Genomic DNA, 13,807 nt, shown 5'->3' on the forward strand with positions numbered 1-13,807 from the left:
GTGTCATAATATGTTTGATGTTGTTTTGGCGAGAATAGTTTTGGCCTTCTGCATTCACTTTTATCGTCAAATGCCATTATAGACCAAGTATTATTAGAAAAAAATACAATTACTTAGATGAAGAGACTAACTGAAAAAAGGTGTTCAAGGAAGTTATTATGTATAATTATTAAGCATTGGTAGAAAGACAGTGAAGTTTGACAGAATTAAAAGGCCTGGTTTGAATAGCATTAATGATCCGTAGGTTTATGGTGTGAAAATAGAAAGTTGATAATGAATGAACGATGAGGAGAGGCTGTACAGTGGAAGAAAAATGAGCCAATATTTAGGTTTGGCTTGCAACATTTCTCCCATGCCAGGGAGCAAACAGACCAACTCCAACCAAGCAGAAGGCCCCAGCCATCATCAAACCTAACTTTTAAGACCTTTTTTTTCGTTTGGAAAAGTTAAATATTATAATATTATAAAATAAAATGAGTAGCCAATCAAGACACACCCCTCTTCGAGTGAGTGATGAACCTTAGATCAACCCCAGTTAATGGAGATTGGGGTCCCAACCACGTGCTTCCCATCAGACCATTCCAACCGTCCAAACGCATTCACTCTGTCCTGTGTGGAACCAGAGGACGAAAACGTTACAATGAACGATTTTTTCTCATTCTCCTTCAAACTCAGCACTTCCGGCTCAACTGAGATTTTCACTGAGGCCGCGTCTGACGTCACCGAAGCCTTGTACGTTCCCGCGGGCCCCACGTTAGTGACGGTTCGACTGTGCTTCACCACTCCGGACCCACTCCCTGATTCAAACAACACCGCAAACGACGGGTAGTTCAGGTCGTTCACACTGTACTGCTTGCCAGCTTCGCACTCGAATTTTCTCTTCGCCAGGGTGTTGATTTCGGAGGCAGAGTAGTTTAACGCGCACAGAAAACCAAGATAATCATCCACTGTTAGATCGTAGACCAGCCCTGGATTGAGGGCAGCCACCGGGTCCACGTGTCCCGCTCCGTGATCGAACGGCGTCGAGGGTTTTCCCGTTGCACTGTCTTGCAACTTCGCACCGGTTTTGTAAACGGTGTAAGCCGTTGTCATGAGAGCCGATCGAACCGCGGCTGGGCTCCACTCTGGGTGAACCGATTTTATCAAAGCGGCTAAACCGCTCACGTGAGGACAAGACATTGAGGTCCCCGAGATGATGTTGAAATCCACTCGCCTGTTATCAACGGGCAACCCTGTGGGACCCACGGCTTTTGACCACCCCGCCAGGATGTTGACACCTGGCGCGATCAGATCTGGTTTCAGGATCTGTGGCGTGATCGAGTTGGGACCTCTTGAGCTAAACGCTGCAACCACAGGTGATGGCTGAATCCCCACCTTTGTTCCTTCGAACAAAATACTGACCGTCGGTTTAGCCTCGGAAAACAAATACTTCTTGATGGCATCGCCGGCTTTCTCCCCCACAGCCGATGCCGGCAGCAGATGAGCATCAGCCACCAGCTCCTCGCCGTTGGCGGCGGTGTTGCTCAACACCATGCCCAAAGCCCCGGCGGATTTCACCACTGAACCTTTCTGTACCCTAGCAGTTAATCCACGGTCGCATAACACAATCTTTCCGGCTACTTTCTCCGGCGACAAGGTTCCCGTCACGCATAAGTTCCCGTTCGTAGCGTTGCTGGCATTCCCTGCGTAAACAAATGGTAACGGTGAATCGGGTAAAGCGTTACCTCGGTATAGCGACACGCCGGAGAAGTTAAGTCCATTCCCTAGAGCAACATAAGCAGGGAAGTCACGATCCAGAGTACCGGCACCCACGGTCGTAATCCATGGTGCCACGTTTGAGAGACTGTAAGGACTAGGACCCGCGTTCCCAGCGGAGCAAGAAACTAAAATCCCTTTCTCCATCGCGGAAAAAGCTCCAATAGCGACACTGTCTCTGAAATAATCGGCCATTCCACCACCAAGCGACAACGACAGCACATTAGCGTTGTCTTGTATCGCGCTCTCAATTGCCGCAAGAATATCGGAACTGAAACACCCTCCTTTCCAGCAAACCTTGTAAACAGCGACTCTCGCGCGTGTCGCCATCCCACGCGCCGTCCCGGCTGCGTAACCGAAGAGACTCGCACCGGAAACCACCGACCCCGCGGCCGTGCTGGCGGTGTGGGTGCCGTGACCGTCATCGTCGCGCGGGGATCTAGACTCCTCAGTCTCGTTAATGGGACCCAACATGGCCTCACAACCCTTGGCAAAGAACCTGGCTCCGATCAACTTTCTGTTGCAGTTGGAAGCGCTGAAGTTCGTTCCCACTTCACACTCTCCTTTCCAGCTACTAGGAACAGGTCCAAGCCCCGTGTCGTCGAAGCTCTTGCTCTCGGGCCAAACGCCAGTGTCCAAGACTCCGATGATGACGTCACTCGCGGAGCTCGACTCGGGGAACATGTCCGCGCTCTTGTCGAGACCCAGGAACTGCGGCGTCCTCGTCGTGTGAAGTTCATACCTCATCTCCGGCAACACCGCCAGAATCCCACTTTGGCTTTCCAGCAAACGCGCTTCCTCCGCAGTTAATCTAGTCGCGTATCCGTGGATGGCGTTGTCGTAGGTGTAAATCATTTCCGCCGAGTCGGACACGGATTTGAGCGACGACTCATACCACAGCGTATGATGTTCAAAGCTTTGGGGCATTTCCGATTTTGCCACGTGTACAATGTAGGTTCCCCTCTCCGGTTGTGCCGCCTGAGCCGCATCGTAGCGACCGAGAAACAGAAGAACCGAAAGAAGCAGAGGCAACGTTGTGCGAATCGACGAAGCCATGGGAGAGAGTGAGGGAAGTGAAAATAGATGTGGTAGCTTTAAGGAGTGGTGGCTTTAATGCAAACTTTATGGGAGTGTGCCAGTTTAGCAATGTTGTGAAAAAAAATAAGGATGCGGTGGGTGGTTGTCTGCTTCTCAAAATAATTGCGAACGTTGAGACAAAAAAAGGAGGAGATAGAAATACGAGTTATCTCAATTAGTCCATTTAAGACGTTCGATTTTAGTTCACATGTGCGTTTATGACCGTTCCCTTAGTTGTTATTATTATTAATATTTTCTCTTATTTTATTTCTCTTGCTTTTTCTACCTTTACCTGTTTTGGCAGATTAAAGCATCATTATGCTTTGGCTTTTTAACAGGACCCTTCACACTGTCTGCCACACCACCACGTTCTCCAAACATTACTTCACTCACCAATCCTTTACCTACTAACGCTTCAAATGCGTCCTTTTACCTATATTTTTATAATACCATTTCAATTTGCGCTATGCCTACATGCATACCATGCTAGACGCTAGGCGGTGAAGATAAGGTGAAGCTCTTGATATTGTAAATTACGAGTGTTTCGATTCACGGGTATTCATTTGTATTGTAGTGTAATCTTACACAAACTCCACTTCAACTTTATTAAATCAACAGATATTTTAGTTAGGTACGATTTGGACCCTAGCGTCTTTGTCTATACCAGCCAACCAAGTTTTCCTTTTCCTCCTATCTTAAGAAAGTGGTTCACGGATTACCAAAACCAAGAAATTTCACTCACGGGCTTTCTTCTGTGCTGGGAATTTACATGAATTGACAACAAACACAGCACGACTTGTTTCCGAAACAACTAACGTTGTCCCTTTTTTCTGAATAAATATCTTTAGTTTTCAATAAATGTTACGAGATCTTTGCCATTTGTTTCTACTCCGATAACTTCGGTGACGTGAATGGTCTTGCTCTTGGACTAATTTGACTTCAGTAATATGATTCTCTTCAATTTTCTTGTTCCTTACAGATCAAATCAAAATCCTATTTAACGACAACGAGTCTTGGTATATCTCTAATTTAGTTTAATATGGAAAGAGAAAATGTAATCATTAATAAATATATATATTGAAATGATAAATATGATATTGAAGCATGGCCTACTCATTATATGTGGATTAAAAAGTATATTTTTCTGCGAGTGAGTTGGCGGCAGATAAGATCACATGCAAAACCAATAAAATAATAAAATTCTTAAAGCTAAAAAAAAATATCAAAATATTAGAATAAGCTCTTATTAGTTATTATTATTTCTGCTACCCACCTAATAATAATTTCATTATTTAATTTAATTTCTTTCGTTGCTTCATTTATTGCTTCATCCAACATGTTAAATGTGTATTTTACCGCGATGTTTGGGAGAGAAGAGAAGGATAGAAGGGGGATTAAAAATAATGATTTTGTTTGTTTAATTAAAGCGAAAAGGATAAATATTAATTTAAAAAACCGTAATATTCCTTTTACTATTTTATATTTATCTGTTTATCAAATTAATTAAATTGTACCCCTTTTTCTGCTTTCATTACTATTTTAAATAATTAAATATTTTATTTTATTTCTTATCCATTTTTTCAATTTTATTTTTTGTCATACTTTAACGTGATAGACGCTGATAATCATAACCTAACATTTTAATGGTCTTCAAAGACATATTACCTTCTTCATTGAATGGAGTTTTGAAGTACATTCTCAATCAATTCAACTTTACATATTTTTCTATCAAAATATTTATAATCAACGGTTTAAACATAGTTTTCAATTAGAATGTGTATACAGTTATTTTAAAGTACAAAATAAAGTCAATTAGATATACTTAATTTTATTCGTATGAAAATCAGTGAACATATAACGTTAGAATTATACTTTCTTTTTGTCTTACTTGTTGCAATATTTTTATTCTGTATATAAGTTAACATTATTTTAGCATAACGTGGTGATAAGAAGCTATCAACATTGATTAGCACATTTCAATAAAGTTTTTGACATTCTAACTCAATTTTCTCTACTTGCATGCTAAAACTAATATTGTAAATACAAGAAAAAAAATGTTTAATATTAAAGATACTTAAAGCACCGTAAGTTGAGTATAATGGACAATTATGTTAACTAAAAGATTATGAATTTATTTTATAACTCTCATTCAATAAAATATCATCATACACATAATACAACGATATTATTCAATAAATAAATAAATAAATATATATATATATATATATATATATATATCACATTTTGTTGAATTGATAATAAACTATTTTGTTTTTTTTCTTTATGAGAAATAAAGAATATAGTAATTGGAACACTTGGGTGTGTCAACTCTTTTACAAAATTATCTGAAAAAAAAATGTTCAAACATTAAGATTAACACAAAGAGGTTTGGGATAGAAATGTAAATAACAGATAAAGCACATTCTTATGGTAATCAACTAAAAATGTTAAACCTTATGGATTTTGCTTCCTATTTTGTTGAATTGGTATATCATTTGGATTTTTTTTGCTTTCATGCATGTTACACTTCATATTTGCAGATTGAAACCTACAAGGTGTCTCACTTTAGTCAAATTGACTGTGAGAATCCACCGTTGTAACAAAGTAGAAACATTTCAGACTAAATAGTCTTAGAGGAAGGTTAGTGCATGTATTTACAAAAGAAAACCTATGCATATAAATTCCTAGGAAACTGGGAGCTTAAGGATCTTTGGTATGGTTATGATCTTGTAATCAAACAACAAAGTGTTAAAAAAATTCTTCATGAGCATCAAATCATATTAGATGTAAGTGTTCAATTTAACATAGTAAATGCATAAAAAATAAAAAATATCTTCATATATTTTAAATTGTTCAAATCTATTCTGAAGTGTAATAATTTTTTTATCTACAATATACAAAAAGTAATCAATTCTAGACAATTCTTGAAGAGATTTTACAATTTCATTCTGAATGTTTTTATTAAATTGTTTATTTTTTGCGTCTAATACATTTTTCACAAAACTTAGATTCTTCTTAACTCGATAGTAAGTCTTTTTTTTCCTAAACTTGAATTATCTTTTTACAGAAAACCTAACTTTGAATTATGCTCCAATTAATTTATTATCTACCAAAAGACTGACCCTTAATATAACTAATAGTTTTGTAGAAAAATTTTAGTTTTTCATCAAAATATTATGCAAAAAAAAAAAATCTCTTGAAACTACTAAATCAAAAAACAAAACTGGGCAAAAAAATGCATTACTAATTAATTAATAGGAAAAATATTAATAATAAAAAAAATTGAGATCTTCTTTTGCTGGAGGCCTAAAACGAGTGATTTTACTTGTTTTACCCTTAAATCGGTCGTGACTGATTTAAGCTGATACACAAAGACAGATTTGGAAGAGTGGAGGAGAGAGTGATCTTCTCTAGTGAGAAGATTTGAGTGAAAAGTCAAGTTACTCTAATTACAATTACCATTTTATTCTTATACTTTTTCAATTTTCCACTTTTACTTGAACCGAGAAGATTTGAGTAAAAGTCACTCCAAGTTACCAATTTATTCATATACTTTTTATTTTGTCACTTTTACACTTATTTTATTCTTTTACTGATTTTTATTTTATTTATATATTCTGACCATTTAATTTGTAATAATTTTAAACTAACACATATCAATTTAAAATAACTTTATAATATCAAATTATTACTTAAATATTTTTAGACTAATTTTCAAAATTGTATTCTATCTTAATTTCTAAAATTCATATTCGAGTTTAAATAATAAGTGACATTTCATTATAATATAATTTACATCATTTACGATTTAATTTAAAATACTTTTATAAACTTGTAACCTTCTTTTTTTTTATCAAAAAAATTATATTTTTTAATTTATGACATATCAATTTAAAATAACTTTATAATATCAAATTATTACTTAAATCTTTCTAGACTAATTTCCAAAATTGTATTCTATCTTAATTTCTAAAATTCATATTCGAGTTTAAATAATAACTGACATTTTATTATAATATAATTTATATTATTTACAATTTAATTTAAAATACTTTTGTATAGGTTTAAATATCTTTTTGGTCCTCATTTTCGTAGTGTTTGTTGCAGATGGTTCTCATTTTGACAGGATGTTTAAAATAATCCTCATTTTTACCAAATGTTTAAAATGATCCTCATTTTCATAATTCGTGTTTTATTTGGTCCTTTTCTGTGACGCCGTTTAAATCATTAACGGAGCATTGTACAAGTGGCACGGTTTGTATTAGGGTGTGTTACGTGTCACATGTACAATGCTCCGTTAATGATTTAAATGGCGTCACAGTAAAGGACCAAATAAAACACGAATTGTGAAAATGAGGACCATTTTAAACATTCGGTAAAAATGATGACCATTTTAAATATTCTGTCAAAATGAGGACCATCCGCAATAAACACTACGAAAATGAGAACCAAAAAGATATTTAAGTCTTTTATAAACTAGTAACCTTATTTTTTTTATCAATTAAACTATAGTTTTTAATTTATCACATCATTATATCATTCATTAATTTTCCTAAACTTTCATCTTATTTTATTTCAATTTTTATCATCATTCCATTAATTTAAATAACTCAATATTTACTTTTTTTTGTTTTCTTTAAATTCATTCACCAAACAAACATCGGCTAAAAGCAATCAATAGAGTGACTTAAACATGCTCTTATTACGTACACTTAAATCACTTTTTACTGTCTCCAGTGGCACCGTTAGAGTAGAATGATGCATGCAACATTTTTCAAAACATACACAAAATAGTTTTTATAAAGCATGAATTCGCGGGAAAAACTGCCAAGACTGCTCCTTTTGTGCGCAGACAGAGACACTGAAACGTCTCTTGCTGCTACTCAGTGGGTGGTGCGTCATGTTCACTGCTTCATGACGCGTTTTCTTAATATACCTTCTTTCGCTGTTACACGCTAACAACAACTTACAAATACTTGTTACATCACGCTACTTCATGTCTGATTATGATAGCATTGTCCTCCTTCACCACTGATTTTCCCTTTCACCATGTTTTCTCATTTTCTTTTCCTGGAAATAGCACTGATGACACAACACTGCCCAAAAATGAAAAATTCTAATACGTCCTCTTCCTAATATGGATCACATGGACAAAGAGCATCACCATCGTGAGTTTTATAGTGTGATAGATATTTCTTCACTTCAATAATAATTAAGACTCATAACCTTAGTTTTTTTAAATGATATATAAACGGTGCAGATTTTCGTCTTAATTAGTTATAACATATTACATTGATGATCCATGTGACTTGATTGCGAGATTTTTCAGAAATTTCCGTAATTACGAGCTACTTAATTGTTGTGTTATTTTTCTCCAACTGATTGCGACTTGAATAGAAGTTTTTTTTTTTTTAGAAAAAGAGTCCTACGTATATAGCATCACACCTTCACTAATGAGATTAGCATAATGCAGCCGTAACTTGAAAAGAATATTAATAAATGATTAGTATATTAATAAGCATGACCACATCGGCACATATTGAAACAACATGAATACAATAGAGTTGCTCCTATAGCCCACCGGAAAGGTTGTGTTTTTGAAACAAAAGCTTAAATGCTTTATTTTAAAGCTTGTTATCCTTGGAGATGGTTGGAATGATGAGTTGTAAAATAGAGTAATACTATTATACTACGCATATCTGATATAAAGGACTTACTTATTATCAATATTTTATTAAAAAAAACTCTATTAGAGCAAAAAAATACGATATAATGCTAATATCCGAATCTTGTATAAGATAATAAGTTTTAAAAATAAAAATTATTTAATTATAACAATTAAATTATTTTTTTAAGATAAAAATGATAAAAAGGTGAATTTTTTTATTAAAACAAAAATTTTAAAAATATGAAAAATAATGGAGCAAAAGTGAGACTCATATAGGTTGTGTTCTTATGTGATGATTTGAAGGAGAGAGAAATGATTGATTTTGATCGATTAAAAAGTGATGTTTATGTTATTCTTTTTTATTGATTTGCATGTGATAGTGGAGTGAATTTGAGAGTAATTTTTGTGAAAGTTTGTGAAAGATTTGAGTGATATAACTAAAAAAAATTAGGCTTAAATATCTTTTCGGTCTTCATTTTCGTAGTGTTTGTTGCGGATGGTCCTCATTTTGATAGAATGTTTAAAATGGTCCTCATTTTTACCGAATGTTTAAAATGGTCCTCATTTTCGCAATTCATGTTTTATTTGGTCCTTTTCTGTAACGCCGTTTAAATCATTAACGGAGCATTGTACAGGTGGCACGGTTTGTATTAGGTTGTGTTACGTGTAATGTACATATGGCTAATTAACGTCAATTTTTTAATTTAGGGGAAATTTTGCAATTAGGAAAATTTTTTCATCTTCGTCTTTCTTGAGCTCGAGGAAGCAGCTAATACTTGTCATTTCATTATTGGATTGCAGTTATAGCTAATATTTTGCATGAGGCATCTGTATGCAAATTTTAGAAAAAGATTCTCTGGCAAAAAATTAAAGATACTCATGTGGAAGGCTGCTAATAGCACATACCCAGTAGTTTGGGAAAGAGTGATGTTAACAATTAAAGAGTTCAATATTGATGCTTACAGATACCTTATTGTATACCTCTGCAATCCAATGATGAAATGACAAGTATTAGCTGCTTCCTCTGCAAATCCGAGCTCAAGAAAGACGAAGATGAAAAAAATTGCTCTAATTGCAAAATTTCCCCTAAATTGAGAAATTAACGTTAATTAGTCATATGTACACTACACGTAACACACCCTAATACAAACTGTGTCACCTGTACAATGTTCCGTTAATGATTTAAACGACGTTACAGAAAAGGACCAAATAAAACATGAATTGCGAAAATGAGGATCATTTTAAACATTCTGTAAAAAATGAGGACCATTTTAAACATTATGTCAAAATGAGAACCATCCGCAACAAACACTACGAAAATGAGGACCAAAAAGGTATTTAAACCAAAGTCTAATAAAATGATATTTAGATAAGTTGTAATTAATTTTTTATATATTATTATCATAAATAAAAATATTTATTAATTGAAAAAAAAAATTCAAATATATTTGATTTAGAAAATGTAATATTTTAATTAAAAAAAAACATTCCCAACCGTAAGTAGAATTTGGAATTGAATCCAATAAAAAGAGAATAGGTTCCACCAATCCACTTGTGAAATAATAAAATTTGTTCCACCAACCTAGAACCAAATTCCACACTGGTCAAAGCTCAACCATGGATTTGTTCCTTGACCACCATGAACGGGATATGAAGACTTTGATTTGAATGAGGGTAGTTTGATCATTGCAACGTTTTCACCTCCAAATCTCATCATTGATGCAAAGATTAGAAAAGTCATGCATGTCGCAAATTCGTTTCGTCTCCCCCTCTCAAATCATTGAAAACGAACGAGAAAAATAATCGCGAATCAGCGCTTCATGTTCGTCGTGAATAGGAAATCCACCGTAAAGAACACGTCCTTAGAGTAAGATATATCTCACTAGAAAATTTTATATAAGTGGTATTCTTAGAATAGTTTTAATTACATCATATTTTAAAGATTTAGATTTTATACATATTTAATTCAGAATTTAAATAAAAACTCTAACTTTGTTCATAATAATTATATCACATTTGTAATTTTTACTTTTATTTCAATTTGGGTTAAATATGATTTTTGTCTTTTAATTTTTAATGAAAATTAGAATTAGTCTATTTTTAAAAACTTTGAACCAATTTAGTCTCTCAATTATGTAAATATATGAATTTAGTCATTTTAATTAAATTTTATTAAATTTATTTAACGTTTTAAAGGTATTTCTCAAGCTAAAATTAAAGCGAACATGTGTCAAACAATGTATACAAACTAAAATATTATAATAAAATATGTCTGAAACGTCAAATAAACTTAATAAAATTTGCTTAAAAAGACTAAATTCATGATTTACAGAATTTAAAAAACTAAACTAATTTAGTTTTTAAAAAAAAACTAATTTCAATTTTCACTAAAAATTCAAGAATTAAAAAATATATTTAACCCCGTTTAATATAAAAACTCTTATTGTTTGGGAAAACAATTCTCCTATAAATATTCCTCCAATTATGGAATTTTAAATCATCTCTAATAAAATTATTTATAAAAATGATTTAAAAATAAGATTACTATTTTACGGTAAGTTTCCATACATATTATTTTACACTAAAAATGTTGACGATTGTTTTCAATGTATAAATAATTATTCTTAAATTAAATATTCTTTTATAAAAGTTATAATAATACTTTTATTTATAGGTAATTATTATAAGCTGGAGATGTTAATCTTAGACTTTATTTAAATTGGGAGAAAAAAAGTGCAACAGTGAAAAAGGAAAGAAGAAAAAAAAAAGAAAACTGAAATTATTTAGACCGAGTGATATAAATAAAAGTAAAATAAGAAATAAATATTAATAATATTTTTATTCTAATACGTGATGATTTATCTTATTATAATACATGAATATTGATAAAAATTAACAGCATAATTAATTCACTAGATCAATAATTTAATCAACATATTTTTATAATGTTTAAAAATAGAATTGCTTTATCTGCTTCCAATCTTTCCTCATTTTGGAACACCAAGTGGTGTGGAAAATACTACTACTCTGAAAGCGCACTAAATTTAACAATTAGTACATGTTTGGATTCTTACATAATTGTCGGTTGTGACCACGTACAATATAAAAGAAAGTCCAATATAATCCAAACGCGAATTTAATGAACCTAAAAATTGCGTGTGAGAATCACTTTCTCATTCTCATATAAAAATATAGTAACCCACCCATTCTGTCTTGCGCCCAGACTCAGCACCCAAATCCTCTGTAAGAAAAGTTAGGGTTTGTGTTTTGAGTCTCTCGTCTTGGTCATGGGAGGAGGCAATGGCCAAAAGTCTAGAATGGCTCGCGAGAAGAACCTCGAGAAGCAGAAGGCTGCAGCCAAGGGTAATCTTTCTCCTTTTACTTTTCGAATTTCGTACGTTTTAGGAGTAAATTAGAATTGTTTTACAAAAATTATTTCTCTTGAAAATAATTGGGGCTATATGTGTTCGATCTGATGTAGTTGTTGATTTTAATGATCCTTTGCAGGAAGCCAGTTGGATTCAAACAAGAAAGCCATGAACATTCAGGTAAAAATTTATTCCTCTGTTTTGTTCTTTGTCTGACATTACAACCCCTCAAAGATTGTAAAATTAGATGGCTATGTAATAGGATGGCTTGTAATTGGAAGGTAGAATTCCTTCCCTTCATGAGAGCAACTTTCCAACAGAGTCATTTTGTGATATTTCATCCCAATATTTAATTAATTATTTAGCTATTGATATTTTTGGAAATTCACCAAAGACGTTCTGTTTCGTCACATAGACGGTAAAACTTTTCAATAAGAAGTTAAGATGTATTTGACCGTCTTTGGATAACTTTATTCATAAGTATTAATAAGATAGGAAAATAAATCAGACAAAAATGAAATAAGTTTCTTTTTTGAACTAAAATTAGCTTTAGATTTGTTAATTTTTTTTTTCCTGAAAACTCATGCATAAGCTAAAATTTAGTTTATTTTGCAATTTTATTTCAATTTTCATTGTTTGCTTCTTCTCCAAGTTATTTTGGACAAGTATATCCACATAAGATTTTACTTTTTTTTAGGTAAGTTAAAACAAAGATGGTGATATTTTAATAGATTGATTATTTGGTTTTGGTTCTGCTATAAGGGTGAGCTCTTTCTTTCTTATTGCATTTTGTAGTGACTATAATGTTGTAATTGGTGATTGCAGTGTAAGGTTTGCATGCAAACATTTATGTGCACCACATCAGAAGTGAAGTGCAAGGAGCATGCTGAAGCCAAACACCCCAAATCTGATCTCTATGCTTGTTTTCCTCATCTTAAAAAGTGAGGGAATGCATGTTCAGCCATAATATCAGTTTGTTCTGTTCTACATATCCACATAGATCTTCAACTTCTTTTATATTGAATATGTCTGTGTGTTTTGTGTCTTGGGGACAGTTAGAAACGAGAGGGGATGATTAGTAAGTTTTTCCATTGTTTAAGTGTGAAAAACTGTGTTAATTTTCACCTTCTATTTGTGGATTTGTAACTGGTGAATGATTGCTAGTGTCCATATTAAGCCTATTATAAAATTATTACAAAAGCATAGATTACATGAAGTGTTTGACACCATCTCTTTCATAGCTTCTTTGCTTGCACAAGGCTGCATGGTCTCTGCCTTTCACAATTATTGAGACAGAAAAATTTAACACAGAATTAAGATAGACTCTTAATTATTCTAATATCACATTAAGATAATCAAATTTAAATTTAACTTAATTTCACAAAGCTTTGTGAAGGTAAAGTTTATCCTTACATATTAGAAATTGTTCATATCCCTAATTAATAAACATTACAGATCTCCCAACCATTTCCAACAAACTTTTCTCTTAGAGATTCTAAAAATTGGATTTCGTGTTTCGATAATGAAATTTAACTTTTCAAGTGTCAAATTTCAATTGTGACGATGTTGAAAAAGAAAAGGGAGAGTCAAAGATGGCTTTGGTCAACAAGCATTCATGGTATTAGTTGAGAGAATAAGACATGGTGAAATTAATGTAAGGAGGTTGATTGGTGTGAAAATAGAAGAAAAATAATTTATAATCTTCTTATATATAATATTATTTTCATATTTTTTGCCCATCTCTTTAACTCTATTTTTATATATTTTTCTCTAATTTATTTAATAAAAATTGGTAAGTTTTATTTTATTTTACACTTAATTTTCCTTCATCCGTCTTTTTCATTCAATTTGTTTTTTATGTACAAACATATTATTAATCTCATTATTTTCTTCCACATTAATCATAACCTATCTCCTACCCGCAGGACAGTAACACATT

General features: G+C 32.9%; 2 protein-coding genes across 2 annotated transcripts; one reads left to right on the forward strand and one right to left on the reverse strand.

Annotated features, from left to right (window-relative positions):
• Positions 1 to 196: 196 nt before the first annotated feature.
• Positions 197 to 2,989, reverse strand: LOC114176389 (subtilisin-like protease SBT1.7). The gene has a single exon (XM_028061430.2). The coding sequence runs from the start codon at positions 2,809 to 2,811 to the stop codon at positions 526 to 528; it is 2,286 nt and encodes a 761-aa protein (XP_027917231.1). The 5' UTR covers positions 2,812 to 2,989; the 3' UTR covers positions 197 to 525.
• Positions 2,990 to 11,635: 8,646 nt separating this feature from the next.
• Positions 11,636 to 13,084, forward strand: LOC114175931 (uncharacterized protein At2g23090-like). The gene is made up of 3 exons (XM_028060783.2): positions 11,636 to 11,863; positions 12,008 to 12,048; positions 12,694 to 13,084. The coding sequence occupies exons 1-3, from the start codon at positions 11,788 to 11,790 to the stop codon at positions 12,811 to 12,813; spliced, it is 237 nt and encodes a 78-aa protein (XP_027916584.1). The 5' UTR covers positions 11,636 to 11,787; the 3' UTR covers positions 12,814 to 13,084.
• Positions 13,085 to 13,807: the final 723 nt, after the last annotated feature.

This window comes from Vigna unguiculata, chromosome 3 (assembly GCF_037176805.1).
Source record: "Vigna unguiculata cultivar grain cowpea cultivar isolate G323 ecotype 2 chromosome 3, ASM3717680v1, whole genome shotgun sequence".
Taxonomy (NCBI): Eukaryota; Viridiplantae; Streptophyta; class Magnoliopsida; order Fabales; family Fabaceae; genus Vigna; species Vigna unguiculata.